The sequence below is a fragment of the Pteropus medius genome, unplaced genomic scaffold (assembly GCF_902729225.1).
Source record: "Pteropus medius unplaced genomic scaffold, Ma_sr-lr_union100, whole genome shotgun sequence".
Classification (NCBI taxonomy): Eukaryota; Metazoa; Chordata; class Mammalia; order Chiroptera; family Pteropodidae; genus Pteropus; species Pteropus medius.
The window spans coordinates 4,565,372-4,592,303 of record NW_024344253.1 but is presented as its reverse complement, the minus strand read 5'-3'; the positions used below and the strand labels follow the sequence as shown (position 1 = coordinate 4,592,303).

At 41.9% G+C, this 26,932-nt stretch overlaps 1 protein-coding gene, 1 long non-coding RNA gene and 1 pseudogene across 4 annotated transcripts in view; all 3 read right to left on the bottom strand.

The window, feature by feature from the left end:
* LOC120607851 (uncharacterized) overlaps window positions 1-9,059 on the bottom strand; it is a 67,006-nt gene extending 57,947 nt beyond the window's left edge. The window contains exon 1 of the long non-coding RNA XR_005654248.1: window positions 8,572-9,059. This is a non-coding gene — a long non-coding RNA (uncharacterized LOC120607851). The remainder of the gene's footprint in view (window positions 1-8,571) is intronic.
* Window positions 2,278-2,396, bottom strand: LOC120607976 (uncharacterized; annotated as a pseudogene).
* Window positions 9,060-21,320: 12,261 nt separating the features above from the next.
* Window positions 21,321-25,769, bottom strand: S1PR1 (sphingosine-1-phosphate receptor 1). 3 transcript variants are annotated; one of them, XM_039869592.1, is made up of 2 exons: window positions 25,594-25,769; window positions 21,321-24,007 (listed from the first exon to the last, which is right to left on the bottom strand). In XM_039869592.1, the coding sequence occupies exon 2, from the start codon at window positions 23,844-23,846 to the stop codon at window positions 22,698-22,700; it is 1,149 nt and encodes a 382-aa protein (XP_039725526.1). In that variant the 5' UTR covers window positions 23,847-24,007; window positions 25,594-25,769; the 3' UTR covers window positions 21,321-22,697. The 3 variants fall into 3 exon arrangements, with proteins under 3 accessions (XP_039725526.1, XP_039725528.1, XP_039725529.1); XM_039869594.1 differs by lacking the exon at window positions 25,594-25,769 and adding an exon at window positions 24,999-25,255; XM_039869595.1 differs by lacking the exon at window positions 25,594-25,769 and adding an exon at window positions 24,352-24,975.
* Between the last annotated feature and the right edge of the window lie 1,163 nt (window positions 25,770-26,932).

Sequence of the window (26,932 nt, the reverse complement as noted above, 5' to 3'; positions counted from 1 at the left end):
TCTGCTCGTACATTGCAACTCTGTTCCTACCCTAAACTGTAATAGCCCAAGGCTCTGCTTCTCATCATTACACAGGAAGAGAGAAACAAGGTGTGGCTCAGCAGAGCTGGCATATGTTGCTTTGTTTCTTCACCTCCTTTCTTTCTTCTCCATTTACAGTCATGTGAACCAGCTTTCAGACTGGTAAACAGAGGTGGGGCTAGAGGTCAAAAGGTGATAAGATCTTAATGTGAACTCACTAGTGTGATCATCTGTGCTTCCTCATTATAATCAGGAAATCCTGGATGGACTTAGCCAACCAGAGGACATCTGGGAAGATCTAGGGGACCGAGGGGAAGAAGGAGGGATCATTATCAAGGAAGGGAGAGGCTCATTTGTCTTCTCTGGGCTCACAATGGATCTTCATTTCTTTAGTCCACATCCGTGCATCTATTCATATAAATGTGTGCATGTTTGATCTCTGCAATTATTTTTTTTTCCTTTGAGACTTACAAGGGATTTCACTGCATTTATAGATACATTCCATTGATTTCTAGATACAGCCAAGATGCTCAACATTCTATTTTATGTTGTAAAGCATACAGATATTAGCAGTAAAACAAAGAAAATAAAACTACAAAACACATTTATTAACATGGAAAATATCTCTAATATATGGTTTACCAATAAATATAGATTTTTTAAAAATACATATGTCAATAGGTAGATATGTATGAATATATATTTCCATAAACTTTTAGTTTTTCATAACTTTTTTATTGTTCAGTTGGCATATAATATTATGTTAGTTACAGTTGGCATATAATATTATGTTAGTTTCAGGTGTACAACACAGAGATTAGACATTTATATAACTTATGAAGTGATCACCCCAATAAATCCAGTATCCATCTGACACCATGCATAGTCATTACAATATTATTGGTGATATTCCTTATGCTATACTTTATATCCCATGACTATTTTGTAACTACCAATTTGTACCCTTTTTCATTCAGCCCCCAACTCCCTACAATCTGGCAACCATCAAAATGTTCTCTGTATCTATGACTTTGTTTCTGTTTTGTTTGTTTTTTTATTCTTTAGATTCCACATGTAAGTGAAATTATACGGCATTTGTCTTCCTCTCTCTGATTTACTCCACTCAGCGCAATACCCTCTAGGTTCATCAAGATTTCATTTTTTTATAAGCTGAGTAATATCCCATTGTATATATGTACCACCTCTTCTTTATCCATTTATCTATTGATGGACACTCAGGTTGCTTTCACATCTTGGCTATTGTAAGTAATGCTGCAATGAACATATGGATTCTCCTGTCCCTTCAAAGTAGTGTTTTGGGTTTGTGCAAATAAATACCTGGAAGCTAGACTACTGGGTCCTTCTTTGTCTCTTATCATGGCCTTTGTTTGGAAGTCTATTTTGTCTGGTATAAGTATTGTTTCCCTAGCTTTTTTTTTCTTTTCACTTTCATTTTCATAAAATATCTGTTTTTATCCCTTTACTTTCAGTCCATGTGTGACTTTCAATCTGGAGTGAGTCTCTTGCAGGCAGCATATGTTGAGAGTCTTGTTTTCTTATCCACTCAGCCACTCTGTCTTTTGATTGGAGCTTTTAATCCATTTACTTTTAAAGTAATCGTTGATAGATATGTAGTTATTGTCATTTTATTATTCATATTTTTAATCTTTTTTTCTTCTTTTTAAAGAAGTCCATCTAACATTTTTTCTAATATTGGTTTGGTGGTGATGAACTCTTTTCGTTTTTTCCTGTCTGGGAAGCTCTTTATCTGTCCTTTGGTTCTAAATGATAGCTTTGCTGGGTAGAGTAATCTTGGTTAGAGGTCCTTGCTTTTTATCACTTTGTGTATTTCCTGCCAATTCCTTCTTGCCTGCAAAGTTTCTGTTGAGAAATTAGCTGACAGTCTTAGAGGACGTCCCTCCTAAGTAACTAATTGCTTTTCTCTAGCTGCTTTTAAGATTCTCTCTTTAATATTTGGCGTTTTAGTGTCTTGGTGTGGGGCTCTTGGGGTTTATCTTGTTTGGGACTCTCTGTGTTTCCTGGTCTTGTATGTCTATTTCCTTCACCAGCTTACTTAAGTTTTCCATCATTATTTCTTCAAATAGGTTTTCAATTCCTTGCTCTGTCTCATCTCCTTCTGGCACCCCAAGGATGCAAATTTTGGTATGCTTTATCTTGTCCCAGAGCCCCTTAAACTATCCTCATTTTTTTTGGATTCTTTTTTCCTGTTGCTATTCTTTTTGTTGTTGTTGTTTACGCCTACAGCACCTAGTATTCCAAGGTTGTCTCCCCTCCAAGTACTAACCAGGCCTGACCTTGCTTAACTTCCAAGATCAGACGAGATCAGGCGCGTTCAGGGCGTCATGGCTGTAGACACTTGTTGCTATTCTGATTGGGTGTTTTCTGCTACTTTATCTTTTAAATCACTAATTTGATCCTCTGCTTCATGAAATCTAATGTAATCTTCATGTCGATTCCTCTAATTCTTCATTTCTGATTGGTTCTCTTTTATGTTTTCTATCTCTTCGTTAAAGTTTTCACTGAGTGCATCTACTCGTCCCCTAAGTTCACTGAGCATCCTTATAACCAGCGTTTTGAACTCTGCATCTGGTAGATTGCTTTCTCCATTTTGTTTAGTTCCTTTTCTAGAGCTTTGTTTTGTTCTTGCATTTGGGACAAGTTTCTTTGTCTCCCCATTTTGGCTGCCTCCCTGTGTTTGTTTCTATGTATCAGGTAGGGCTGCCCTGTCTCCTAATCTTAGTACAGTGGCCATATGTAGTAGGTGTCTTATGGGGCCCAGTGGCACAGTCCTCCCTGGTCACCTGAGCCAGGTCCTTCAGGTATGTCTCTTGTGTGTGTTATGTGTGCCTCTCTGTCGTAGTGTACCTTGGCTATCATGTGCACATCAATTGGAGGGACTGACCCTTGGGCTGATTGGTTGTGAGGACTGGGTGGTGAGGGGCTGACCCTAAGGAGCAGGATTCACTTTGGCAGGGCTCTGGTGCCTGCCCAGTCAGCTCTTTTAGTGTGTCATCCTCAGATGCAGCCCCAGGTGGTGCTTTGTCTTGGTCTGAAGCTAGGCACCAGACATGCCAGCCCCCAGGGCCTCCTGAGAGGAGCCCCACTGCAGGCCAAGTTCAGCCACAGGCTGTGCCCTGACCAAGAGTCCCCAAGCAATACGCAGATATCTTCCACTCGCATTGAGCTTGGAGGTGCCTCAAGAGGCCAAACAACAATCTGAGGCCAGCTGTCGCTAGCGCAAGCATTGGTGCCACTCAGCAAAATGTATAGGGCACACTGAGGCTAGCAGCTGCTTGTTTTGGTTTTGCAAACCTTTGAGAGATTTTATGAAAGTGCCCAGCATGAGCCAAGATAGGCCATTTGTATGAAAATGCCACTGGGGTGGCTTGGGTGGTCCCACAAGTTGGGTGGGGCGGGGTCTCAGGGAATCACCTGGGCAGGGCATCCAGTATTAGGCTGATGAAGACTCAGATATGGTGCCCACCTGCATCTGCACACTGGGCGGCGTAAGTATTCAATGAAGAAACAATGGATTCTACCAGCACTTCTGTTTGGAAGAAAGCTGCCCCTCCAACCCTCACGGTGAAATCAGATAATTCATTTCCTCCTTGTATGTCCCTGGCACCTTTCAAGCTGCTGCCCCAGCTCTGGAGCTCAAAGTGAGTGAGTCTGTCAGCGAGTAAGTCCATGCATGAGCCCTTTAAGAGGAACACCTGGAACTCCAGTTGCCCTGGTCTCACTCAATCACAATCTCTGCCGGTTTTCACAGCCAGAAGTTCTGAAGATTTCTCTTCCCAGCACTGGAACCCTGGGCTGGGGATCCTGGTGTGGGGCCAGGACCCTTCACTCCTCCAGGTAGACCTCTGCAGCCAAGATATTCCTCTCAATTCTCAACCACCACACATGTGTGTGGGACCAGCCCATTTCACATTTCCACCCCTCCTACCAATCTTCAGGTGGCCTCTTCTGTGAGTCCCTAGTTGTAGGACTTCTGTTCAACTAGACTTCAGGTGACTCCCAATGATGGCTGTTCTGTAGTTTAGTTGTAATTTCGATGTGGTCGTGAGAGGAGGTGAGCACAGTGTTTACCTACTCCACCATCTTGACCAGAAGCTCTATATATACTTTTAAATGGCTGATATTTATTAAATGATTATTATGTGCCAGCTATAATGTTAGTTCTGGGTATTAAAAATAAAGGTGTTTGTTTTTGAATTTTTAAATTTTATTAGTAGTTATTAATTTTTCTACATGCATTAACTTCTGTAAGATGTTTTTAAAAGTTAATGTTAGAGTCAGTTTTAGGTCCCTGGTAAGCCCTGTTATTTACATATGGCCTTTGTGATTCCTCTTCACCAACTGAGATCTAAAATTGTGTCAGATATAAGGTTTGGGAGTTCTTTCCTTTCTTCTACTCTAGTCTAACTTTTTTCTCTGCTCTTTGTAACATTTGTCATTGCTCTGGGTCTGAGTTTGAAATGCCCTATAGAATCTGAGTATCCCATGGGCTCCGTGAATTGCTAACAACCAATTTCATGTGTTAAGCAACATTAGCTTAATCTAATTTCTGTCCTCTTTTCAAGCTTTTTGACTTTTGAAAAGTCTATGTATGCCTTCCCATTACTCAGTGTTTGTGTTACTTCAGTGTTTGCGGCTTTGGCCTCAAAATCCCACAGCTATTTGAGTGCCAAAAGCAGTTCCATTCTTTGACTGCCTGCTTGCAACTTACCAGAAAGAGGGAAATGAGTGCCTCTTCCACACTCTTAAGTGTCTCATTTTCTACTCTACCATCATTGCATCTCTTTTTGTGCATTGAGAAAGAAAACTTTGCCCTTTCTCTCTCATAAAGTTGAACACAAGAAAAGAGATGGTAAAAGTGTGCTCAGAGGAAACAATTGAGTTTTTGCATCACATGTCTGCCTTATTCCAATCAGGAGAAGTTACCCGGGCAACCAAGTAAAGGAGTTTTTGTTGTTGTTGTTGTTGTTGTTTTTAACTTTAGTCTCTGTCTTCTATAAATTTATTTTTTTTTAGCCTGCCTCCTAAATTCGAAGACCATACAATTGGGTTAAGTCTGCTGACAGTGACAAGCATATTACTAAAATCCTGGAAATCTTGGCTCTTATTTCTCACACTTGTACTTGAAAATTATCTGAATATTGGCATCCCACAGTTTCTATTAAATCTTCCCCTTTCCTCTGGAGATCACAACTGAAAGGGGCTGACAACACATCCTCGAAGGTGACATTTTAGAGAGAGCGAGAGCGTTTGTAATCCCTGCCAGAAAGAAAAAGACAGAGAAATACTAGAATCACATTTCCCGATTCTTCCAGTAGGCTTCTCTCTGACCACCTTATTGGCTTATCTTCTTAATATCGTGCTATTTTGTTGTAGTTTCCAGGGAGGATTTTCCTGAACCGATTATGCCTATTTGACATAGAAAAAAAATACTCTTTTTAATAGTCTAAACTTCTCTTTTTGGAAGCCACTTCTTGCTGTTTAGACCCTTTGACTAAGACCCTAATTTGAATTAAAAAGAAAAAAAAAGTAAAAGTGCAAGAAAACACACTCAGGGGCTAAACTGTTGTCTTTTGTTTCCTAGCTCATATCTGCCATGCACCCCTGTTTGTTTCTGATTACTGCTTTCCCCAGCAGTTATCTGGATCTGATTACCCCTACCAGTCAATTAGTGTTCCTCAGCTTCAGTCCAAACGGCTGTTACTGGTTAAGGGCAGGCCTGGACCTGGTCAAGGAGGCTGAATGGTAAAGCCAGGCTTTGGTCACACTAGAAACACGATTTGGAATGCTTCCCATCCAAGTAGATTGGTGACAGCTTCTTTGCAAAGATCAGCATATTGAGTGCCAGAAGCAGTTCCATTCTTTGACTGCCTGCTTGCAACTTACCAGAAAGAGAGAAATGGGACCCATGGATTAATGACATGGGCACAAATAAAACAAACACATAGATACAGATGTCACGTGATTCAACGATATCCTTGTTTATACAAATCATTTCTTTTTAAAACTTTAACAATTCATAAGTATTACACATGAAACTGGTCTTTACTAACACCTATGCCTATCAATAGCTGTGGTATTGCAGCAGGCTTTATTTCTTCTGAGTGCCTCTGATAATCGCTAGCAGTAAAGTTTCCTGAAAGGTCATGGCAACTTGAGGACAGAAAAATCTCCTATCTCAAAAATAACAAAGAAACTTGAGGAACTAACCTTGGCCTCCTCCCAGCCTTAGAGAATCTGCTCCTTTAACTCCCCACTTCCTCTGAGACAGGAAACTGTGAAGATCTTTGCTTTGAGAAGAGGAACCCTGTAGGAATCCTCCTCATTCTCTCTTGTGGACAAACCAACCAAGGAAATGAGATGGGAGGGAGGAATGTCAGCAGAAGAGGAAAGAGATTTACCTACGCTTTAGTTTTAGTTTATACAATCTTTTTGAAAACTTTTCTTCTTTATTCTTCTCGTTTCCCTACTCCTTAAAATGTCAGTCACTTAAGCACTTTAATTATCATTTTGATTTGATACTAAAGTCCACCTTGATTCAAGAGAATGTTAAGAGGTAAGTCTTAGCAAATAACTATACATTCTTTAGATAGAATTTAACCTCCTTCTCATTCCCAAAGACATGCACACATGCACACTCGCTTTTTGTTTTTTCTAGAATGAATGCTCAATCAGGTTTTTTTTTTCATTGAGCTACCATTGTCTTTTAGCAAAACCTCACAAAAAAGAAAAATAGACCAGTAGGGCTTCACGCACCCACCTCCAAATGCTACAATGACACAGTTGTGATTGGTGAGTGAGTTAGCCAACCACAAACAAAAGTTAAAAGCAAACTTCAAAGGGCCCTACATGTGATGGCCAGGATTTTAGAGATTAGGATTCCAGTACATTTTATTTTCAGTAATATAATGGGACAGAACACGGATGCAAACTAGGATGCAAAAAACGAAGGAAGAGAAAATGGAAGAAAATATGAAGAAGAAAGCGGGCGGGGGAAGGACAGATAGTAAAAGATGTTTTAAAAATGGTATATATGATTTTAAAAATTAACAATAACTTAAGAGAAAAGGAGGAAATATTTTGGCTTCAAAAACAGGAGAATGAAAAAGGAAGTGGTTAAATTAGCCCAGAAAAAAAATCTGGAACCAAAATAATTTGGAGACCTACACTGTTAGCAAATTTGAGTGAACTTCTTTCCACTTCCTAACTTGTACCAAGATCAAAACAGCAGTCATCGGACCGTTAGTCAGCACTTCTTCGAGAATTGCATCAAAGATTAATCATCTCTGAAAAGTTCCCTATTCTTTCCTTCAAAGTTATAGTTTTCAGACAAGTCATCATAAGATGATTTTTGAGTTTCATGTTCAGAGTTACTGTGGGATAATTCAATTTATATAAAATCTTCATTCTGAAAGTCTAAATTTTCATTCCAAACAGTGTGCCTTAGTGGAATGAGCTTAGAGGCCAATGAAACTTTCATTCGAGTCCTAACTCTGCCAGGGCTAGTTCTGTAGCCTTGAACACTTTTTTTTTTTTTTTTTAACTTCTCTGAGTCTCAGTTTCTTCCTGTCCACAACGGAGAGTCTAAGGATTAAATGAGAGAGCCAATATAAAAAGATCTTTCTCATTTCTACTATGCAAGAGGGACTCAATAAATTATAAAAATGATTGCTATCGCATTAAGTAATCAATATTGACACACGCAGAAGGACAAAGGGGAAAGATCTAGAAAGAGAGCTAGAGCAAGAGGGGCTGTGAATGGGTATATATAGACAAAGAGAAAGGGGCAATGCATGCATTTGTGTGATGCTCATGCCTGTATATGTTCCCAGTGTGAGAGCAAAGTGCAAATGTGGGAGCAAAGAGAAAAAGAAACCCACAGCGAGAAGAGGATAATGAAGAAGAAGAGGAAGGGAGACCTCACCGGGTAGAGAAGTTTTACTTAAAAGTATGTAATCAGCCACTGACTCCAAATCAATGGACAGTAAGCCACTACCCACGGCCACCAACATCTGGGTTCAGTCCAGTCAGCTGGACTATTAGAATACCACAAGCTAATAACAAATGGGTTCCTTGAAGGCAACAGCCATGGTTCTGTAGCAGGTGCAAATGTTGAAAAGCACTTTTTTCTTTTTATCTTTCCAAGTAGAAATCTTTGCATTAGTCTGCCTTAGGTAATGATATTTCCCAGAAGGAAGGTTCAAATTTACTATAGGAGAATAAGAAAAAGAGTAATGTTCTCCTTCTGCCATTCGAAAAAAAAAGAAGAAGAAGAAGATGCAAGCTTTTTGAGAAGGGATTTGCTGAACTCCTTTGTGAGCCTTTAGTATTTTAACGACCAAGTAGAGAGGCTTCGGATCATAGAGGTCTACCACAATAAGGTTGAAAAAAAAAAGTAAACTGTTTGTCACTAAGATGTAGCCAGATGAGTGAAGTTGTCCTCATCTCCCCTCCCCTAGCCTTTTTGAGTTTGTCCCAGGATGGGAAAGGTACAATAGCAAATCAGGTTACCTGCAAAGGTAGAGCAGAGAGGTCATTCTTGAAGAGACTTTGCGTTGACTCTGGAATGAGTTGGCCTCATGTGCGGCGTGCCTCCATGCAAACCTAGGGACCCATCCTGAAGCAGCGTAGTATGGTCAGACAGAGGGACATGGAGGGAACCCAGAAATTGCAAGCCTCTGCTTATCAAAACGAAGGCGAGAGGGAAGGCCAGCCAAACTTCAAAGGGCTCTCCAGCACCAGGGGAAACTGAAATGAGGGCAGGTCATCCAGGGCACACTATGGACTTTGAACAGACTGTGAGACCAACCACAGATCCCATCTGCAAACACCCACACAGGGCAAGCAGCACCAAACGAAAAAGGACAATGCTCTGGAATACCAGGGCAGCCAGGGAGCTGTGACTAAAGACACCAACTCATCCCATCACTGTGAGGTTTCATCAGCCTCAACCCTTCTTTCATGCTCCAGACAAGCTGGGGAAGAAGAGGTTATCTGAGAGCCAGGGAAGCACAGTGGTATCCAAATAGGTAAAAATCATTGAATAAGACTACATTTTAAACCGGGTGTTTAGGTAACGTTATTTTTCCTTCTCATCAGAAGGTAAGGGCTTAGGAAGGAAGCCAAAATGTATAGACTAAACAGAGTTCATTTTTCTTCACATCTAAGTTGTAGTGTAGGTTAAATTTTGCAATTCCATCACACATTCTTCCTTGGTTTCATGCAAAAAAGGCAATCTAAGAACAAAATGTAATTTTTCACTAGCAGAACTTCCAAAGGAATGATTTGTTGAAAGAACAGAAATATCCATCCTATGTGGTCTGGCTTTATGGGGAGGAACAAGTGACTGAGGAGAAAAGAGAAAGAAGCGAACGGGCAGTGCCCAGAGCAGAGTCTTTGCTCCACAAATCTGTGTCAAATGAATGAACACATAAACATTTACTGAGTATCTGTCTGTGTCAGACATTGTAAAACATGATCCTGTTTAATTCTCACCATAGTCTTTGAAGGTGTTATTAACACTATTGGATAGTTAAAGAAATGAGTTCAGATAGGCTGAATAACTTCTCCAAGGTCACACGCCTAGTATGGATGGTGGGGGAGAATTCAAACACAGGCCAAACTGACTACTGCGACTTCTCAGTGTATTTCCTCCTACGGAGGGACATATCTTTATATAGAGGAAATTCCAATGATATCTCTGCCCTCCATTGTATATGACAAGAAAGATCCCGATGTTCTCTACCGTGACTCAGCTTTCACTGCAAAAACTGGTTCTTCTGCTGCCATGATCACACTAGGAAGGTAGCACTGATATTGTGGCAGTTGCTGTGTGTAATAGAATAGTTGTCTAGATAGAAGGAAATTACAGTAAATCAGAAAGAGTTGTGTGGGAAACCAAAATGCAATCCCAGAAAAAGGAAAGGAAAGAAAAAAAGGAAATCATAACCGTAATCAGTACTTTAACTGAAATAAGCATTTTTAAACGTCCAAAGGACCCTTGAGCTTTGTGTAATCAGAATAAACAACAAAATAGGCCAAACTGCACAAAACAAGTCCTTTCTTGGGTTTCAAGTGACATTACAAACCACACAAGGCTCCACCATCTAGTTAAAATTATAGCATGGGCTTTCTCCTCGGGTAGCGATTTGGTCAAACACCATCGTCTATATTAACATTTGCCCGGCCCATCTGCTTTGATCTGTGGCTTCCTCTAAATTCAACAGACATTCACAAGACTGTAGAAGCAAAATCACTGTATTCAAAAACTTGCATTCCATTTATTCAAGTTATAAAAATTAGCAAGGGCCAATAGCCTCAGGGTCTAAAGAAAATCTGGCTGAATCTAAAAGAAATGAAGCTGGAGGCACAAAAATGGAAATATAACCAGCAACACAAACATTTCACTTTCAGTCTTCGCTCTTGATAATATAATTATGACTTTCCAAATAGGACAAGGAAAAGTGAAATAATTAGGAATCGGGAGCAAATCACTTATCCCTGAAACGAGACAGATGGACATGTTAATCTCTCAGATTCTTCTCACCTCAATGAGTCTATGATTATGAGTCTGGAAAGCCTAAGGAAGTCTTCCTGGTTTTCCCTATGTAATGGAAAAGCAAAGCCCAGCCTCTCTGGTCACTGGCCATGTAGCTTGGGGGAAGTTATTTAACTCTATTAGTTTAAAATTCTTCATCTTCAGGGGACGGATAGAGACACACAGTTCACAGGATTGCTGTGTATAGCTACTAGAAAAGTGGGCAAGTCAGACTTGCTCGTACACTTTTTAAAGCTTTTAATTTCTTAAGGAATTTTTTTGAAAGGAAGGATGAAGGAGGGAACTAGCATTTGGAAAATGGTTGATTTACTCATTAATTACTACACTGTGCAAGGTAGTACCTTTTAGAAAGGTTGAGATGCTACTGTTTTTGTACCCATCATCACCATGCAGTGGAAATCCAGGGGCTGGAGACATCCCACTCAGACATGCGGCAGACTCTGACGACCAGACGTGCCAACCAAGAAGCCTTCCTAAGCCCAGCCCCAGAACACGAGCTGGCCTATTCGCCCACTCCACCCAGAGGCGCCACACTGCAGGCCACCAGAAGGACACTGCTCCAGTGTGGGGATGGGACTGACTTGGCACCCATGGTGGACCTCCACGTGAGCAGCTCAGCTCTGAGAGCACAGCTATTCCAATGCACTTCGGGAGCCCCGAGGTCATCCATGGCTACGATCTTGTTGGCTTTGGCCTCAGATGTTGGATTAGTTACCAGCATTTAAGAATCAGATTACACACCAAATCTGTATTTTCAGCTCCCTTTGGAACATCTAAGAACACTGGACTCACATTCTCAGCTGGCTACAAAGGGTTGGAGGAGATAAGCCTTCTCCATTGAGATAAACATTTGTAGTATTCCCCCTTCATCCACTCTGTCCCACCCAGGACGTAAATTATCCTTTCATCCAGCATACCCACCTTGTACCCTCTACCTGTCTGTTTGTCACTTAGAAGCCATCCAAGTTATCAGATCAACTGTCATGGTATCACAGTGCTTGTGTTTTACTTAATAATGGCCCCAAAGCCATTCATATAGTTTTTATTACAGTAGATTGTTACAATTGTTCTATTTCATTATTAGTTATTATTGTTAATCTCTTACCATGCCTAATTTATAAATTAAACTTTTTCATAGGTAGGTAGAGATATATATATATATATGGAGAAAACCTAGTATATACAGAGTTTGGGACTATTTGTGGTTTCAGGCATCCACTGGGGGTTCTGGAACGTAGCCACGGCAGATACGGGGGGCTACTGTACTCTTAAATTCATCCCAGTCCCCACCGGCTGACTTCACTGCCTGGTTCCTAGTGGCATCTGAGTGTCATCACTGACTCAGAATATCTAAGTAGACTAGAAAAACGTCTGAAGGACTCTCAACTGCCGGGATGCAGCTGCCTCGGGATCTAAGTGGCTATTCAGGAATGGAGTCATGAAGCCGATCTAACAAGATACCTATTTTAGGGATCCCTGAAAACCAAGGGGTGGCTAGCCCGGTGCTGTGGGGAACAGGCTGGAGGTTCTCACACCACTCTGACAAGGAGCTAGGTCCAGGCCAGAGCACGGTTTTAATAGTGCAATTGTTTTTTTCAACTGTTATGCCATGCATGGTGTTTAAAAATGTCATTTTATGTCATATTAATTAGCCAACAGATATATGAAGACATTTCCTCAATATAAAGGACCATTGCAGCCTCCTCAAAGCTGAATTCAAACAGTGCTTCACTAAAGTCAATGCTTTCCAGATCCTACAATTCTCTTCAATGAAAAGAAACCCAGTTCCGTGGAAAATACTATAAATCACAGAGATCCTAGTCATAGCAAAGCTTAACAGATAGACCCTCATTTTCCCTAAGCCCATACTTGGCTCATTTCAATGGAATCACTTTTGTTTTTCTGTAGTGCTATTTCCCGGTAGTATTGTAGTGGACAGCCTGAATGCCGGTCCCCCAATGAAGTCCTCCTTGGGGGAAAGGGCTCGATGCACTTAGACTTGTATGTTAGTTCATCCCATCAAAGAGCCTAAGCTTTGTTATCCTTCTCTGAACCTTGGCAGGGCCTCTTCATTCTCCTACAAGTTAGGTGAAAAGCAAAACTGCCCTGGGCTGTTAGTGGCTCCTAGTGAGAGCCATGAAATACGAATGGTGTTTATTCAAGTAGGCAGCCACAAACCTCAGGGGTACCCCACCAGCTCAAAAATGTGGGAAACAAAGAGGAACCCTCAATTTACGACCCTCCTTAAATTTACCAAAAAAGGAATTCGGGAAGGGGAAATGACACCGCCAACTTTCTTTGCTTTAGGCAGGGTGTTAACAGTCTCTGAAATTAGAGTTCATACTGTGGATATCCTCCAAAATACAGAAGAGTTTATGGAGTGATATGTAAGGAATGTGCATAGTTTACAACACAGAGAAACTATAGTAATCACTGATGTCTAAGACTTCTTTGGTACAAAACGCAAATTGCTCTTTCCCTCTTTTTTCTTCAGATAGATTTAAATGAAAGTAGGGGAAAAGTTAAAATGCTTTCAACCATAAGAAAATGTTCTGATTATTTTGCTCCAGATGGAAGTTTCCTGCCAGTTACCAGTGCATTCTTCGTTGATAATGAAATGCAAAGTCTAAACTGAACTTATTGCGGTAACTCGGGCACATGAATCCATGAGTCAAAAGTGTGCAAACCACCTAATAATATCAGTAGCAGTGCCAGACTCAACTGTGACATGATGAAAGCCATTTGTGGTGGCCTGAAAACTGGCCTCACCAGGGAAAGAATCACACATTCGATCTGAAAGTGGTTTTTCAGTGAAATTCATCTCTTGCATGCTTTTCTTCTTCAGTGTTCATTTAATTCCTCTAAACTCCCCATAGGCTATTCTATTGGGTAAAAATCGTGTATAAATAATCGTTTCTTATAAGAGACTGATAAAATCACATATTGCTTCTGAAAAGCCACCTATCTGTAAATCAAGTAAGTCTATGCTAAAACACAAAGAAAAATAATTGTCCATTTTTAAGTTAAAAATAGGTTTTCAGTGTTGAGCATTGTATCGAATTAACACATTTATTCTAAATTTTTACTTTAGGGAGGAACTAGTTCATTCATTCTATTTTTTGAGAAGACAAACAAAATATTGAGCAACTTATTTTCTCTGGCAGAAACCTGCTGGGTATTTGGGCATTCAAGATGTCACACTACCAGTCCTCCAGTGGTTAATCATTATGAACATTTAGGTATTAACACACTCATGCTCTTCATGTACATACTCCAGTGCCTCGATCAGAATTTAACCTAGACTTTTTGAGAGAATATCCAACACTGGTCTTTTTACAAGTCTAATAGAAAACCCAGACTAGTAAGACAGAAACCAAACACACAGCACTAGGACAGACTCCTTGTCTGCAGACCACACAGACCTGGGCACAGCACCTGCCCCTGCCGCACCCTGCTGAGGAAAGGCTTGTGCAACCCAGGTATTTCCTCTGCTTTTACACTAGTAACAAGTTCCATAACTAAACTGGCTTATTGAATTCGTTAAAAATAAACAGAGAGCGTAGATTTTGACACAAACCGCCTACAGATGTTTCGATTACTTCAACACATTTCAATTTTTGCTACTCAGGCCCACAATTCAAAATAAATTACTGATTATGAAAAAAACATAAAACACTGAACGAGCATAGTTTCTAAAAGAAAAACTAATAAATGATTATCTAAAGTGAGATAATGTATATAAAACTGTTTTTCAAATGATGTATTATTATATGGGTCATTTTACCCTTTTAAATTAGGAAGTCGTGATACGAATATTAAAAAAAATAAATCAGGAGGTCCTTGTGGAATGTCTCCTAAATCCTTATAATTATGCAACTCCTATCATGGTGCTTATTATAGGATAATAATTTAGCTGGGGAAAATGTTGGCATAAAATATTCAGAAAATTGGGACAAAGGATTTTATAGATAGAATAACCTATGTAATTCTTTGATATCCTAATTCACTTTGCACGTGTGAATGGGGATTTAAAAATCTGTGTTTTTCTGAGTGCTTCCCTGCCTAGTATCTAGACAAGGAAGAGAAACCAAGAACTATTTCTGCAGGTGGCTAGCTAGCTGAAGCTAGCTGAAGCAGAACAGCATGTGAGAGCTAACCACTATTTCTGGTGCCACAAAATATCTGCAGAAGTTGGCGAGTGAAGAATCTCCAGGCGTGTGATAGTAATGTCTTTACAAGTGCTTTAGCACGTCTTCTTCTATTTTAGAACATAATTTTACTGGTGATTTAAATTTGTTTTTCCCTGAAGTGTCTAGACAGGCACAAGAAAAACTCTGAAATTAGAAATAAATATGCTTTTTTTTTTCTTTTAATATACAGAAGAATGAAACATCTGGTCCTCCCATCACTATACCTTTGTTAAAAACAAAAAACAAAAACAATACTCAACTGAGTAAGTTTGAAGGTCTAATTGGCTTTCTTAAACTACTTATGAATTGAGCAGTATCCCATCTAGCAACTGGAAGGGCGCTCCTAGGTGGTGTGCAAAATGGAAAGTTTTTATAGACAGCAAGAGGGTGAGACTAAGAAGTTTAGAGTGGATTATTTCACTCCACTCCCGGGAGAGGCTGGAACTGCAATTAGGTTAGATATTAAATCTAGATTTGGTGTCATGGGCTTTTAGCACAAGTGATGCCATTGTGGGCCTGTTGTTTTCTCTTTAACACCTTTGTCAGGTAGATCTGGTAGTGGTGAGTGGGCATGTGGGCTACTGGCATTTTCTAATGTGAGAGGCCACCTTGGGTTCAGTGGGATCCATGTGTGACACCGGTCTTAGACCCCTCCCTGAGTTATCCCAGCTTCCTGGCATAAGTAGTCCCTGAAATATACACACACAAAAGGCTTCTTAGACTTCTCTCTCTGGTCTTCTAGATAATGTGTGGTGGTTTACCATTAGATGTTTCGATTGATAATTATGGCCAAAAAGATATTGATAATTATGGCCATGTGTCATGTTTCTTCTTGAGTTGCGCATTTTGTCTCCTTTCTCTTTCAGCCTAAAGAAGGACACCAGCTAAGACTTATTCAAATGAACACTTCGTTTACCCTTTTTAACCCAGTGACTCCACCCAACAGAGTTCACAGCCGTGCTCTAGAAAGCAAAGCACAAACTTGGACGAGATAGAAACTAAAAACAATGTTGAATGCTTTGATTTCATATGGAGCCTTGAACGACAAAAAAATGAATACAAAAACTGATATTTACATAAAGGACTCTTTTCCAGTCCAAATCTAAAAATTAATGTCCCATTATTTAACTTGAAGTTGTTTAGAATTATTGGTTAAAGAAAAGCCAAAGATTAAAAGCTGTGAACATTGATATTTATTAAATAAAATTATTTTACATTGCTTAAGAACTCAACACATTAGGGGAAGTGTACGACAGTGAATGAGCAAACTCGTGAAAAGAACTGTTCCTTGCTATATCAGTGTAGATGAAAAAGGGGTTCAATGGAAAGTAACTTCACAGGATAATCTAATCATAAATTCCTAATTGGGCAGGTCAGGGTGAGTAGTCACACCCCAGGCATATACCTTTTTTAGTAAAAGGTTTATATTTGCCTTAAGTGAGGCCTGTCCATTGTTCTTGTGCATCTAGGTTAACGCAGCAATGGAAATAAACTTAACCACCCTCAAGAGAGCACTTAAACTCTTTAACTATGCTGTAATCCAGTCCCCACTTCATTGACTCCCACCTTCCTGCAATCTTCCTTAATCAAATGTATAAAAGAAACTGCGAAAGTTATTCTCGGGAGCATTTGAGATCTTGCTTCCAGGCAGTTGTTGTCAGTTTGGCTCAAATAAACTCTTATAAAAGTCACTTACAGGTTTGGACATTCTTGTGTTGACATCAGGCTCCCTGGACCTCAAAGAGAAGGAGCCAAGGAAGCACCAGAGCTAAAGGAATAAATCTTGTAAGCTCTGGAAGAGAAGAACCTTGTTTATCATTTGCCCAGTATCTGTAGCACACAGCCTAGGGCAAGCATTCTTGTAGAATGGATAGGTGAACGGGTGGGTGCAGCATCAAGAGCGTAGGTAGCAGCTGGAAGCCTGAGCCCACCAGTGCTTCCCTTTGGGTTGATCTTTCTGCCCCTGGTATCAACAGTGCAGCAGAAAAATGGAACAATAATGGGATTAGAGCTCTAGGGAAGTAGATAAGCAACTACCTTCTCCCCACCCATCAGCCCTGGTGAAGCTGCCCCTTCTTTTCTGTTCCCAGAGTTCTATGTCTAATTGACCTGTCCCAGGCCCACTGCAGCATCTGAGGCACTTCTCCACAGCTTCTCCTAGAGCTTCCTTAAAAAAAGAATCTTCAGACAGGGCTGAGCGTAGGCCAACGATGTGTGTAGTCACAAAAGCTTATGAAGACTTTAAGAGCGCAAAGCCTTTCTTTCATTTCTTTTGTGTCTCTGCCCATTTCTTCTAACGACTGTACTGCTTGCCCCCAGGGAAAGTGTTATTATGTGTCTGAATGCCTTTCATATATTTGGTCGGGTGGTAAGAAATAGTGTAGCACACTCCAGTTCCTGGTTCCTATGTCGCCAGTAGAAATATGTTTCAGTTAATAAAGCTATTTACAATCCATTACATATTCCTAAGCCTCTGTCAGTAAACTTCTATTATGATGGTTTCATTACAACCCTAGACTCTTCCAAGACACAGAAATTCTTCAGGGATTGCAAATGCCAATACTAAGTCCAATTCTCATCCTATAGAAGCACAGAGTATCAGGTCACGATTATTTAGCATTTTAACGATTTCGTTCTGAGTCCTAAGAGAATGCTACAGGAGCATAAATTCTTTCCGTGGAACACTTTGGAACTTTTGCCCCATTCTCTTGAACTCTTTGGGATCTTATTCCATAACTGCACAGAGAAAGTCTCAAATAGCCTTTATACTCGAAAGTGGAAGTATGCCATATTGGTTTTTAGAAATTTCGCAGCTTAAGAATATGGTTGGACAGGTTTAGACAAGTGTATACACCTGAGTAAAGAACACCCTGAACAGTAAGATAAAGAACATTGTTACCAATCTAGAAAGTTCCCACATGTTCCTTGCCAGTTTATCCTCCTCCAGGCAACCACTGTTCTGATTTCTATTTCTCTAGGTTAGTTTTGTCTGTTGAATTTCACATAAATGGAATCATGCAGTAGTTCTCTTGTGGCTGGCTTCTTTTCCTCAATTTAATGGTTTTGAGATTTATGCAAATTGATTCAAGTATCAGTCGTAGTTCCTGTTTAATTGCTAAATTGCATTCCATTGTATGAATTTACCACAATGAGTTTGTCCACAAGAGATGGCTGGTCGGAACATGAGAGTGCTTCAATAAAACAAAATGGAGCAATGCCTGCTCAAATCTGCAATCCACACTTGGCTTTTGCTAATGATTATATCCAGAGTTGAATCTGATTCTCAATCCCTCAGTCCTCAAAAGTATGAAAAAAAGAACACGGGAAGAATAAGAAGCACTTGAAATTCTGAATCTGAGAAGAAAACACAAGGAGACAGACATAGGATGTATTGGGGGTCCTCAGGAAATACTTTCAACATGAACCAAGTTTTCTGTTGGTCCCAGTTCTCGTCAAGGATTGTAAAAAAAGACTAAATTGAATGCAGGCTGAACTCTCCCTCAGTGTTATCTTTCTCTGATCCTCCTCTTTTGTCTCTTTTGGCCACTAATTAAAAAATCTTTTTTTCTTTGTAGACAACCTAAAGGCTTTTTAACTACTCAAGTAGATTTTGCTTGCTTGAGTATTCTGAAAGATAGGTCTAGTTCAGATGAGCATGATGGCGAAGGCGATGGTGTATATATAAGTGTTTTGAGCCCCTTTCTTTGGACCATGTGAAGCATGCATCAGAAAAGCAGGAAGTTAACATTAAGGTATATATATATATATATATATATATATATATATATATATATATATATATATTAAAAAAAGAAAAAAGCAGGAAGAAATTTTGGAGGAAAAGGTGCGATTTATTATAATTTCTCATCACTGAGAAAATAAAGTGTCCACAGAAAAAGAATATTCTAATAGGTCTTATAAGGTTTCTTTGGGCTACGTATGATTCCTCCTTTAACATATTTAAATCATATCTAGAAAAAATTAGACTAGTTTGCTCTAGTTAGCTGGAAAACCAGAAATCAAACTAGTTCGATCTAATTAGTTAGGGGTCCTCAGGAAACACCATTTCATCTGAGTATGGAGCGAATGATATTAAAAAGACACACACACACAACATTATACAGAGATTACAGAAACTTATTGCAAATACCGTGGGTAAATAATGGTTCCTAGTTAGAGATTAATTTTTGAACCAATGACTATAAGATCAAATTTTTGTTTTATAGTTAGAATATTTTTATAATGTGTCACTCGAGTATTATTCCTTGCATCTCTATTGAAAATGGGGTTGCTAATATTTAGAATTACTTAAACTTCCAGTCTTCACTTCATAGGATTTCCTTAACAGAGCCCATTGTCTTTCTAAAGTTGCTGCTTCAGAGTAGTAGCTACATTTGTAGTTGTCTGAAAAACACTAGAGGTCTCAGTAATGTACTGAATGGAGGCATACAGTCAAAATCATCCAAAATGTACAGTGTAGGTTAGAAGTACTACCAGATATTGTCTTGGGCCTATCCTTAATGAGGACCATATTCAGAGCAGAAATTAATCCAATTTGAAGTTAAAATCTTTATAAGACTTTTCATATTGGGGAAAAAAATTAGAGATACCGTAGATCACAACTGAAGTGCTGATATTGCTAAAACAGAATCTAGTATCTAATTAATACGAATGCAAATTTTTAATACTATAAATCTTTGCATTTCTACTATCATTGGATCAACTTTCATTGAATAAATTTTTCAACTTATGAGACTAAAAAGCAAGAACAAGCATTTTTTTATATAAGATTATTTGAATGTCCTATAAAATTATAATCACATTTAATGTTGGGAATAAAGTATTATTTGATGTTATTTTGTAACTTTCCTAAATATTTATGAGCCCATGGTATTTTTTACAAGGATATGTCAAGTATTGCTCAAATTGTTCTACTTCTCTTGAAAACCTCTAGGTGTGTTTTAATCAAATCTTGATTGATGTTTATTTTAGTATAAACATATAGTTACTGAGATTTGTGTTTGTATTTTTTTTTCCCCCATCCTCAATTTTCAGGATATAATGAATGAAAAACAGATATTCTTGTTGGGATACAACCAAGGATTCCTTCCCCTGCCATTGTTTCTTGACCAGGACAAGGGATCTGCCACACGTCTGCTTGGGAGAACCACCCACCTTTCTTCACATAAAATGCACAGTCTGGAGTTTCCAGGAAGAAAGCACATCTAATCACTGGATACTGTGCTCCCAGGTGGGCAGGCGATGCTGTCCTCCCAGCCACTGATGAGCTCCCCACTCCCCACCAAGGTCAGCTGCTCTACCCCATTTCCCCCCTGCTGTGTGAATCACCGCTGAGTCCCAGAGTAGGAACACGTTATCATCCACAGAAACACAAAACAGACTCGCTTTTCCATTATGCTTGATTCTGTAATGAAAGCTCTAGGAAGTGAGCGTTACATGAACTCACTCCTCCCACCTCAGCAGACAGATGGGTAGACATTCCAGTTTGTTTCCAGTCTTTTGTCTTCGGAGCATTTTTGGCATTTCCTTCAGGAAACTGGAGGTTGTGACCTAAGGTTTTCTTAGTGAACACACTTCTGTTTCCCACAGTTAACCTTACCCAGAAATGACATCTACTCTATTAGATGAGGTTTATCTCCATGTCACAACTGTGTCCTGTGCATATTCAATGACACTTGAAAGCACAAATTCTGAAATAACAATAGCACCGGGGAGCCAAATGCACCAAAATACTTAGATTTAATTCCCGACGAAGATGACAATAAAATCAAAACAAGTATTCACTATTACGATAATTCTGTGATACATGCGAAGTGCCCTTGCTCTCATTTTATAGTTGGAGAAATTAATGGTTAAATATTAACGTTTTCAGATACTATGAACTGAAAGTTTTCAGATAAAAGGTGTATACAACTCAGCCTATATCCTACAACTTGCTACTTCGATAGTTCCATATTGTTCAGAGGGTAAGCTGGGAGAAACCAAGACAGCGTCCTGAAAAAAATTACATGATTTAATATTATCTCCTGTTTCCATATCCCCAGCATGTTGGTGGAAAAAGCCAAGAAGGTAAGCTTTTGTAGATAGGTCTGAACTGACCATTGAGTTTCATAATTTAAATTAGATTTATGACCACATTGTTCTGTGTTAATTCTTTCAAACCCATGTTTTAGGATAGAATTACTGTATTTTATTGTTTGGCTTGAATGTGATTTAAAGCTCGAACGATGATATTTCCTTGCCGATGTAGTATTTAGAGGTTGGTGGTTTCTATCTCATTCTTTACTATTCTTCGATGTTTACATATTGAAGTTTCTCTTCCTGAAAAAGAGTGGTTTCTAAACAAACCACATTTTTTTTTCACACCCTAGTTTAGCGAGGTAAAATCCTTTAAACGATAACAGATGTTTGCCCTTAATTTTGATTCTAAAGAGCCACATAGTCAAATAGAATGTCTTAATAATTATTTTTTAATGCTCTTCACAACAAAATCTTTAAAAAAATCAGTTTATTAATGTTTAAAAGTCGATAAAGCTATGTGCAAAATGATCCACAGAAGTCAGAAACCTATTAAATACTATTTTTTAAAAAAGACATTTCTCGGTTTAATTGCACTGAAAACCATACTAAAGAGACAGCAATACATTTTTATTCTTTGTAACATTTATACACATCTTCAGTTAACTATTTAATAAACAGCTGTACTGGAAAACTTCTGGTGTTCCCTATCAGTTAAAGTAATGCTTTAAAGGCATAAGAGGGTGATACTTTCTTAAGAAATACACATTCACTGGTGTTAACACAGGTTAAAAAAAAAATCCAATAAAATGTTGCAACAAATACATTCAAAAACCATGAAAATACTTTTAACACAACAAAATACAACCATCCTGTTGGTTGAAATGATTCACACAACACTCTGAAATAAACATCAACAAAAGTGCCAAAGACAGATGTTGTATTTGTTAGACAAATTTGTTAGGAAATCTTTCTTGGTTTACAAAGTCACCCCCAGTCAGTTTTCACTTTGTGTTGCTTATTTGTTTCTCCTATGACAGACACTAAGATCCTGGCTGATACCATTTAGATAAGCTGGACTTCTTTATGCAGATTTCAGCCACAATGACTATGATATTGTAACACATTGCATTGTAAAGATGAAAAAAAAAAAAAAGTGACTACAACCAATTCCAAAACACTGACCCAGCTCTCATGGAAACTTTGGCCTCAGCAAATGAAATTGCTTTACATCTCTATCTCCTTACAGTCCACCTCTCCCCGGACACTGCCTATCGGCTATAGAAGATAGAGAAATGGACCATGCCACATACCCGCCCCCCCCACCCCAGCTCTGATGAATGCCAGGTAGTTAAAATTTAAAGTAAAAGAATTTCGGTGAGGGCTGTGAAGAGGAAGGGAGGGTAGGATATGGAGCATACCTAGAGAAGCAGAAGTGCACACGCTCACCTGGGTTGGGAACTAAAATGACAGAAAGCCTCTTCTCTTCAAAGCTCCCGACAGAGACACTTTGACAAGGGGACATTAGTCTTTGAGGAGGGGCCAAATGAACCCTCCAGGAGCTTGACAATGCTAGACCTTTGGCTCAGTGCAAAATCAAAGCTCCAGGAGGGAGGAAATAGATTCCCGGCCAGGACCTGCTCTCCACCCTTCCTTTCCCAGTGCATTGTTCACAGGAACTCTACCCAAGACACCGGGCGGGCACCACCGCTAGTTCTTTCTCTGCCCCGCCCTCCCTCTGGCTCCAGCAGCTCCTCCCCGGCAGGAGTCAAGGCAGAGATTTTTTTTCAAACACCGGGGTGGTGGGTGACCATGCAAGAATGCTCCCCATGGGTCCGCAGCTTCCAGTTCTATGAAGAAGAATTGACGTTCCCAGAGGACATTATGGTTTCTGGGTTGTCCCCATCGTCCTTCTGGGGGTGAGAGGAGTTGTCCGACTTACTGCGGCTGAATTCTACACCAGCAATGATGGGTCGCTTGAATTTGCCGGTGGTGTCTCCTCTGGGGCACTTACAGCAGGACATGATCTTGATGAAGGCCCGGCGCATCTCCTTGTTGGTCAAAGTGTAAATGATGGGATTGGTGCCGGAGTTGAGCACCGCCAACACCAGGAAGTACTCCACTTTGAAGAGGATGTCGCAGGTCTTCACCTTACAGCCCACGTCCAGCAGGAGCAGGATGAAAAGGGGCGCCCAGCAGGCGATGAAGACGCTCAGGACGATAATCACAGTCTTGAGCAGCGCCAGCGACTTCTCTGAGCTGCGACTGGCCTTGGACGTGTTCTTGCGGAAGGTCAAACGGCGGCTCCGAGTCCTGACCAAAGAGTAGATCCTGCAGTACAGGATGACGATGGAGAGCAAGAGCACGGTGAAGACGGTGGTGCAGAAAAGGATATAGTGCTTGTGGTAGAGGGGCAGCACCGTGGAGCAGCTGGGCAGCATGCTGATGCAGTTCCAGCCCATGATGGGCAGGCCACCCAGGATGAGGGAGATGATCCAGCAGGCACTGATGAGCAGGAAGGAGCGGGAGCTGTTGCTCTCATTGTGGAGTTTCATCTTCAGCATGGTGATATAGCGCTCAATAGCGATGGCTAGGAGGCTGAACACAGAGGCAGATAGGGCTACAAACATACTCCCTTCCCGCAGAAACCACTGGGCGGGGGTGAGCTTGTAGGTGTTGGCCCCAGAGAAGAGTAGGTTGATTGCGTAAGCCACTCCTGCCAACAGGTCTGAGAGGGCCAGGTTGCCAATAAAATAGTACATGGGTCGGTGGAATTTCTTGGTTTTCCAAATGGTCAGCAAAACAAAGATGTTCTCTAGGATGATAAAGCAGCAGATGAGAATGAACACCACTGAGGTCACTTTAATGCTACTGTCCTTGTCTGTGCCCAGATTCAGCTTTCCCGTGTAGTTGTAATGTCGGACGATGATGTCATAGTTGACATAGTCGGAGACAGGGCTGCGGAGGGCCTTGACCAGCGGGATGCTGGTGGATCCCATGGTGCGCAGTGTCCCCGGGAACCCGGGTGGCGCTTCTCCAGCGAACGCTAGAGGGCGAGACCGAGAGAGCCTTTACTTGCTGCGGTGGGTGCTTCAATGAGAGAAATCCAGGGTTTCCACGTATCTTTTTCTTGGCTGAAGAGGGCCTCGGAAACCGCAGCCTTAAACGAGTTAAGACAGAATCAGGGAAAAAGCCACAGCACACTAGCACAATTCATTCTAGCTAAGGCATTGCTTTAGTTTGTCGATTTTTCAGGAAGTTTAGGAGAGAAGACAGGGAGACAAATTTTTAAAAATAATAAAATTCTCATTTCCTGCAAAAAATAAAATAAAATAAAATAAAATAAAGGGGAGAAGGGGAAGAGAAGGAGGAAAAACAAAAACAAAAATTCTACCCAAACTGAAAACTGCAACTCGACAAGACGAAAACTCTCCCTATGGTTACATCCAGTCAAATGGAAATGGGAAAAGTGCAGAAGCGAGCCCCACTGAACCCCTCTCCCACCTTCTCACTGTGCCCGTACCCCCACCCCGCCACGTTTGCAGCAGGAGCCTCAGCCCGGGGCTCACCACCAGCTCGCGGGCTCTGCGGAAGAGACCCAGCAGCCAAAACGAGGGTGGAGACACACACCTCTGCCGCCCCTCTCCACCCTGTCACCGCCCAGCCAAAAGAGACCCGAACCACCTCCTAATTGCCATGCAAGAAATTAGATTTGCACGAAAATCATTTGACAGCGTAAGTCATCTGGGGGCTCTAATAATAACTCTGGGAGCAGGTGCGCTTAGGGTCCGAGGGCGCAGCGTGGTGTGGGCAGCCAAGCCCGCCCTGGCCTTGCGGTAAACAAGAAAACTTAGCGCCTCGGTAAAGCAACCGCCTTTTTCTTCGTTTTCATGCAAGCCTGTGCAAGAACACATAAAGGTACCCAGCGAAAACCATTCGTGAGAGATTGCAGTAAATCCCAGACGTTTCGCAGTCATTGATTTTATGAGGAGTATTTTTGGTGACTGTGGGTACAGCCAACACACAAAGAGAAGTTACATTCCTGACTGACGATAACAATACGTGCCACTACATTCAAAATGCGAGTGCAAAACGATCCTGCAGAGGCTCCCATTAAGGCGTGACTGGGGCACTAAGCTAGTTTTACTCACTGTGTCCTTCCCCAACACGCTGCCTCCTCTCGTAGAAACTAGAAGTGTGGAGGGAATGCAACGTGGCCCTGGGTAGCAGGAGTCTTCTTGGAAGTTGTTTAAGTGTTCCAAGGTAACGCAGCAATGAGATAAAAGTGGACTAACAGAGGCGAGAGCAATCTCACCAATGCCCGAGACAGCAAAGGCGGCTCGCGCCCAGAAGCTCCCGGTTCCCCCCTCTAATTCACACCCTGCTCGCCGCAGTGCAAATTTAAGCCCTTAACACCCACCTACACCCCGCCCCATATTCTTTGTCTATAGGAGTTCGAAAAATAAGCGCCTTCACTCCGGCCAGCTGCAGCTTCCCCTATTCCCGCATCCCAAGTCGGTTTCACAATTGGGACGTGACTCTTTTTCCAAACTTCATAAATCGCAAGTGCCCAAGACCAAAGCAACAGGGCAGGGCTCCTTAGTAGCTCAGAGATGCACATTTCCAGAGCCCAGAGATGGATGTTTTAGAAGTTTTTGTTTTGCTCTGTTCCGATTTAACGATTCTTTTCTGACACCGAAGCCCTGCGGCCGCGCAGCGCCGCCGAGCCCCTGGCGCGTCTCCTACCTCGCTCAGGCGGGACAAAGTTGCGCTCGGCGAGGTCCCGGTCTCCACTGCGCGCTCGTCATCTTGCTGCTGCCCCCGCCTGACAGCGTCGCTCTCTAAACTTACTCCCGTCGGGGTCTCCTCCCTCCGCAGCCGCAACTCCATTGGCCAGCACCGCTCGCCGCGGCGCGCGCGGGCCGCCGCCGAAGTCGCTCAGCGCCCGCTGATCCGCTTCCTTAAAAGAGACGGCGAGAGGTTAATGCCTCAGTCTCCCACGCCCTCCGCCCGCGTCTGGGCGCCGCCCCCCCGGATCTCGGCTGCTGAGACTCACTGTCCAGGAAAGATCTGGGGCAGAAACAAATGAAAGACCCCCCTCCAGCCCCCAACCAACCGCCGGCTACCGAAAAAAAAAAGAGAGAGAGAGCGAGGGAGAGAGAAAAGAGGGGGTGGAGCCTGGTGTCCCCCGGACTCTAATGTATAAATCACCGCCCCGCGTCCCGCTGTCCGCGGCTCGGGTTGGTGGAGACCACTCTCCTCGGACTTAGGAAAGAGAGGAGGTCAAGAGCCTTTGGCAATTTTTCTCCTGAAAAGTCCCGTGGGGCCCAAGGGCAGCCCGGCGTCTCACAGCGCACCTCCCAGGTTTCCCGCTTCGCAGCCCTTGGAGGACCGGGGTCCCGAGATCGTGGCGGGGAAACAGGAGCCCCGTCGCGCTCCGGGGAACGGGCTGAGAAGGGGCTGCGAGCAGTTTGCGGGAGGCGAGGAGCCGGGATGGGAGAATGGCTCCGGAGTTTCCTCCGCTTCTGCCCACCTCCACCCCCACCCCCATGCCGCTGCTGCTTCGGAACTTGCGGTTTGAGGGGCAGAAAGTGCCTTTCCCGGGGCGTACGGTGAAATGGGCCAGCGCCGAGTGAGGTGTTGGGCGGGGGTTCCCCTCCTTCAACCGGGCGCCAAGTCAAGCAGTTGCCCCAGATTCTGGCCAGTAGTGAGAGGCCTTCCTTTGAGGAGGTGGGCAGCGGCCTGGGTCTGAGAGATTTTTGAAAACTTGGGCAGCTCAGAAAATTCCAAACGGGAAGAGCCACCCGGCCTGACCCAGCCCAGTGGAGGGGCGGATGCCCTTCTCTTCATTTCTACTTGGGAGGCGCCCCTAAATCTCAAGGTTAACTTTCCCACTCTTTCCTTTCGATTAGAGGCTACTTCAGAACGTGAAAACGAGAGGCGACTTTGGTCAGCTCTGCCCAAGTGACAAGCTCAGGGCACTTCTGCCCTGCCCTACTGCTACAAAGGCGTTTCACCCCGTACCTGATCACACTGGCTTCCTATCCCTGCAGATGTGAACGCAAAACTCCGTTGTGCAGTTTCA

Coding starts and splice junctions, on each gene's coding strand:
- S1PR1 (XM_039869592.1), bottom strand. CDS start 23,846: ATGGGATCCACCAGCATCCCGCTGGTCAAGGCCCTCCGCAGCCCTGTC.